The 6,098-nt window shown below is 58.9% G+C and overlaps 1 protein-coding gene across 1 annotated transcript in view; it reads left to right on the forward strand.

The window, feature by feature from the left end:
- The first annotated feature begins 2,135 nt into the window (after positions 1-2,135).
- The window catches only part of IQSEC2 (IQ motif and Sec7 domain ArfGEF 2), a 40,597-nt gene continuing 36,634 nt past the window's right edge, over positions 2,136-6,098 (forward strand). Inside the window, exon 1 of the mRNA XM_045000326.1 lies at positions 2,136-2,295. Within this exon, the coding sequence (XP_044856261.1) occupies positions 2,273-2,295 (23 nt within the window). The 5' untranslated portion in view covers positions 2,136-2,272. The remainder of the gene's footprint in view (positions 2,296-6,098) is intronic.

A 6,098-nucleotide genomic window follows, 5' to 3' on the forward strand; every position in this document is an offset into this window, starting at 1 on the left:
TTTCTGTAGCTATTGAATCTGTAAAATGTACATCTGTATGTCTGTCTGTGAAATCTGTACAACGAATAGCTGTAGCACTGGAGAGATCTGTGAAATACATAATCTATAGCGAGGAAATCTATGATGTTCCTAGCTCTGTGGGTATGCGTCTGTAGAGATTTGTGTACATTTCTGTAGACAGTGATGGAGTGTGTAATTAACCTAGGAAGGATCCGATTTTTGACCATAAATGTAGATTTCACCATACGCACACAAGCCAATGGGAAAAAATTGTCCCTTGGTGGTAATCGCAATTGACAGGTAGGCAAAGTAAGACACTTGCTTCTTAGAGTTACCTTTCGGGAGAGTTATTTTTTGGGATATTTTGACACACGATATTGACGAGTTGTTTTAAGAACAGGAGTACTTGTGGCACCTTAAAGACTAACAAATTTATTGTAGCATGAGCTTTCATGAGCTACAGCTCACTTCTTCGGATGCATAGAATGAATAGAGTTGTTTGAGTGGTTTCAAAGCTTTAACTGTTCGCATCTCAGCACCTGCTGCCGTTCAGTCGTCGGGTTCCTCCCTTATCCGGCCTTCCTCACAACCATGACATTTTAAACGTTTAAAAATGGGGGGGGGGGATGCTTAAAAATAAACAAAATGATTTGTTCAAATTTGGGGAAAAAAATCCTGTCCCACCCAGCTATAATATTCCTGGCTATAAATATATATTTCAGCTTGGAGCTAGGAAATCTGATACAGTCATAGCTATATGGGTATATTTCTCCCTGTAGCTGTGACATCGCCACATATAGCTGTACATGTATATTTGCGTATACAGCTGTGAAATCTATACGATTCCCAGCTATACGTGTCTGTTTCTATAGGGAGCTGTGCAGATAATGTGCAATCCTTGGGCAGATATGCATGTTTACCCCCCCTCACTTCTATTGTGTATTAACACACTCGCTCTTATACAAGTATTAGCAACCCACAAACAATTCGCTCCTGAGCGTGGAGCAGGTTGCTAAGTAACTGCAGTGTTTCTATACCTATTACTCGTACAAACCCGAGGACTTAAATGCAAGAGAATTAATAGCTGTGGCTATTACTGGTTGTGCGCTGTCTCCCGAACAGCCCTCCCTCTTCTCTAACCACTAGACCCCACTCCCCTCCCAGAGCCAGGAGAGAACCCAGGAGTCCTGGCTCCCAGCTCCCCTGCTCTCACCACCAGCCCCCGTTCCCCTCCCAGAGCTGGGGAGAGAACCCAGGAGTCCTGGCTCCCAGCCCCCCCTGCTCTAACCACTAGACCCCACTCCCCTCAGGTATGCTTGCATGCTAGTTTGTTATTGTAGGCTGTGCTACGCAGGTTGGGTTGTTATTGTAGGGTCTCTAGCTAGGGGGAAAGAATCTACAGGCTAGGAGATAAACTTTAGTCAAAACCCTTATAGGGAGTGTGAAATTTTCTGCGGCCTGCACTGCCCTCTAGTGACCATTTCCATCTCTGCAGATGAAATTTTCACAGTAACGGAGTAGGGAAGAGAACCCAGGAGTCCTGGCACCCAGCCCCACCCTGTGCCAACCGCTACCCACTCCCCTCCCAGAGCCGGGGAGAGAAGCCAGACGTCCTGGCTCCCACCCCCGCCCCTGCTCTAACCACTAGACCTCACTGCGCTCCCAGAGCCGGGGAGAGAACCCAGGAGTCCGGGCTGCCTCCCACGGCAGCGGGCTCAGAGGTCTGGGGAACGCATTATCCTTGCTATTGGTCTCCCTTCCTGTTGACAGCCCAGCTGTGTATTAGCCAACTGTCAGAGGGGAGAGGGGTCTAGTGGTTAGAGCAGGGGGGGCTGGGAGCCAGGACTCCTGGGTTCTCTCCCCGGCTCTGGGAGGGGAGTGGGGGCTGGTGGTTAGAGCAGGGTGTGGCTGGGAGCCAGGACTCCTGGGTTCTCTCCCCGCTCTGGGCAGGGAGTGGGGTCTAGTGGTTAGAGCAGGGTGTGGCTGGGAGCCAGGACTCCTGGGTCCCTCCCCTGGCGCACCGGGAAGAAGGACTTTTCCCAGCCCTCACAGGGTTAACCCCCCCCTCCCCGCCCCCTTTGGGTGCCCCACGGAGCTCGGATTTCCGATCAGCTGATGGCAGTGCGGTGACACCCTTCCCCTTGCTGGGGCGCCCTGCCCGGACCCGCGGCCCAGCTCCCTCCCGCCGGGGAGTGTCTGTGCGCCAGGGCAGGGGGAGCCCCCCAGCCCCCCAAGCCTGGGGATCGGGGGCAGGAGAAGCCAGGAGGCGGCGATGGACTTTGCTCCAGGAAGCCCGTGAGTGGAGGAGGAGGAGGCGGCAGAGCTGGAGCCTGGCAGAAAGGGGGTGGCCCTGGGGGCGCAGGGTGACTGGCCATGGGGGGCCAGCAGGGGGCACCGTGGGGCAGGGGGGCTGGGCAAGGGGCGCCCTCCCCTGGCAGTCAGGGGTGGGCGCTGGGGGGTGCTGTGCTGCTGGGAGTGGGGCAGGGGGGCTGGGCAGGGGGGTGCTCTCCCCTGGGGTGGGAGCTTCTGTCTTTGGTGCCATGAATTATAGCGGTGACTCAGTTTCCCACTAGACTCTGAATTTATCTCCCCCCCCCCAACCCGGAACTGATTCCTGTGGCTTCATGAGCAGAAACTTTCTGTAAACATTGACATGGAGGTTTTTATAAAGAGGCAATAAATATACAGGGAATGTATTTGCTTCCACTGCCAGCTGTGGGGTCTGGTGGTTAGAGCAGGGGGGGGGCTGGGAGCCAGGACTCCTGGGTTCTCTCCCCGGCTCTGGGAGGGGAGTGGGGTCTGGTGGTTAGAGCAGGGGGGGCTGGGAGCCAGGACTCCTGGGTTCTCTCCCCGGCTCTGGGAGGGGAGTGGGGTCTGGTGGTTAGAGCAGGGGGGCTGGGAGAACGGGGGTGGCCGAGATGGCCACTCAGCTGGTTGCCCTCCCAGGCTGGGCGTTGGGTCGAGGGCCCGGTGGGCATCTCTGCGTCTCACAACCTCGGTGCCGCTCTCTGGGGTCCTGGCAGCAGCAGGGGAAGTCGTCGGAGCCCTTGTGACCGGATCTCCTGGCTTCCCTCCTGCCTGCTCGATCCCTCTGGATCCCTGTCCCGCTGAGCCGTCTGCACCCTTCCCATCCGCCCCCCTTGATCCCATCCGGAAACCTCTCCAGATCCCAAAGGATCCCTCCCCCTGCTGTCCCGGCCACGCAGCCTTCGTCTCCGGCACCCCCAACGGGCGGCGGGCGGGGTGCTGGCCCGTGGCCGGGATCCCGGCCTTCGCACGCGGGCACCTCTCTCTGCGGGGCTCCGCTGCCCGCCTGCCCGTCCCAGCCAGCCAGTCTCTCTCCGGGCCCCATGGCTCTCTCTGGGGCCCGCCTCCCGCTTCTCTCTCTCTCTGGGCCTGGGATGTCCTGGCCCCTGGCGCTGGGGCTTGTCCCGGGGGGTGCAGCTCCGTGTCTCTCTCCGTGGCCCCGTGTCTCTCCGTGCCGTGGTGTCCCGCCGGGCCCTCGCTGTGTGTCTCAGCGTCCGGCTCCGGCGCGGGGGGCTCTGCTCCCCCCTCGCTGGGCCGGGGTCTCCGTGTGGTCAGTGCTGTCCTGCTCCTCCTTGACTTGGTGTTTTCTCTTCTCTTCCCTCCTTTTGTCTGTCGCTCGCTCTCCCCATCTGGCTGCCCCCCTGCTCTGTCCCACTGCCTGTCCCCGCGTAACCCCCCTGCCCCGCCGGCGGCCTGTCTGTCGCATCTACCTGTCGACCCCGTCCACCTCCTCCACCCCATCTCTCGATCCATCCCCGTCCACCTCCTCCACCCCCATGTCTCGATCCATCCCCGTCCACCTCCTCCATCCCCATCTCTCGATCCATCCCCATCCACCTCCTCCACCCCCATCTCTCGATCTATCCCCATCCACCTCCTCCACCCCCATCTCTCGATCTATCCCCGTCCACCTCCTCCACCCCATCTCTCGATCCATCCCCGTCCACCTCCTCCACCCCCATCTATCTATCTATCCCCATCCACCTCCTCCACCCCCATCTCTCGATCTATCCCCATCCACCTCCTCCACCCCATCTCTCGATCCATCCCCGTCCACCTCCTCCACCCCCATCTATCTATCTATCCCCATCCACCTCCTCCACCCCCATCTCTCGATCTATCCCCATCCACCTCCTCCACCCCCATCTCTCGATCTATCCCCGTCCACCTCCTCCACCCCCACCTCTCGATCTATCCCCATCCACCTCCTCCACCCCCATCTCTCGATCTATCGAAATCCACCTCCTCCACCCCCATCTCTCAATCTATCCCCATCCACCTCCTCCACCCCCATCTCTCGATCTATCCCCATCCACCTCCTCCACCCCCATCTATCTATCTATCCCCGTCCACCTCCTCCACCCCCATCTCTCGATCCATCCCCATCCACCTCCTCCACCCCCATCTCTCGATCCATCCCCATCCACCTCCTCCACCCCCATCTCTCGATCAATCCCCATCCACCTCCTCCACCCCATCTCTCCATCTATCCCCGTCCACCTCCTCCACCCCCATCTCTCGATCCATCCCCATCCACCTCCTCCACCCCCATCTCTCGATCCATCCCCGTCCACCTCCTCCACCCCCATCTCTCGATCTATCCCCGTCCACCTCCTCCACCCCCATCTCTCGATCCATCCCCTTCCACCTCCTCCACCCCCATCTCTCGATCCATCCCCATCCACCTCCTCCACCCCCATCTCTCGATCCATCCCCGTCCACCTCCTCCACCCCCATCTCTCGATCTATCCCCCTCCACCTCCTCCACCCCCATCTCTCGATCCATCCCCGTCCACCTCCTCCACCCCCATCTCTCGATCTATCCCCGTCCACCTCCTCCACCCCCATCTCTCGATCCATCCCCGTCCACCTCCTCCACCCCCATCTCTCGATCCATCCCCGTCCACCTCCTCCACCCCCATCTCTCGATCTATCCCCATCCACCTCCTCCACCCCCATCTCTCGATCTATCCCCATCCACCTCCTCCACCCCCATCTCTCGATCTATCCCCGTCCACCTCCTCCACCCCCATCTCTCGATCCATCCCCATCCACCTCCTCCACCCCCATCTCTCGATCCATCCCCTTCCACCTCCTCCACCCCCATCTCTCCATCTATCCCCGTCCACCTCCTCCACCCCCATCTCTCGATCCATCCCCATCCACCTCCTCCACCCCCATCTCTCGATCTATCCCCATCCACCTCCTCCACCCCCATCTCTCGATCTATCCCCATCCACCTCCTCCACCCCCATCTATCTATCTCCATCCACCTCCTCCACCCCCATCTATCTATCTATCCCCATCCACCTCCTCCACCCCCATCTCTCGATCTATCCCCGTCCACCTCCTCCACCCCCATCTCTCCATCTATCCCCTTCCACCTCCTCCACCCCCATCTATCTATCTATCCCCATCCACCTCCTCCACCCCCATCTATCTATCTATCCCCATCCACCTCCTCCACCCCCATCTCTCGATCCATCCCCGTCCACCTCCTCCACCCCATCTCTCTATCTATCCCCATCCACCTCCTCCACCCCCATCTATCGATCTATCCTCATCCACCTCCTCCACCCCCATCTCTCGATCCATCCCCATCCACCTCCTCCACCCCCATCTATCGATCTATCCCCATCCACCTCCTCCACCCCCATCTCTCGATCTATCCCCATCCACCTCCTCCACCCCCATCTATCTATCTATCCCCATCCACCTCCTCCACCCCCATCTCTCGATCCATCCCCATCCACCTCCTCCACCCCCATCTATCTATCCCCATCCACCTCCTCCACCCCATCTCTCTATCTATCCCCATCCACCTCCTCCACCCCCATCTATCTATCTATCCCCATCCAACTCCTCCACCCCCATCTCTCGATCCATCCCCATCCACCTCCTCCACCCCCATCTCTCGATCCATCCCCATCCACCTCCTCCACCCCCATCTCTCGATCCATCCCCATCCACCTCCTCCACCCCCATCTCTCCATCTATCCCCATCCACCTCCTCCACCCCCATCTCTCGATCCATCCCCATCCACCTCCTCCCCCCCCCTCTCTCGATCCAT

Source organism: Mauremys mutica, unplaced genomic scaffold (genome assembly GCF_020497125.1).
Source record: "Mauremys mutica isolate MM-2020 ecotype Southern unplaced genomic scaffold, ASM2049712v1 000298F_np12_obj, whole genome shotgun sequence".
Classification (NCBI taxonomy): domain Eukaryota; kingdom Metazoa; phylum Chordata; order Testudines; family Geoemydidae; genus Mauremys; species Mauremys mutica.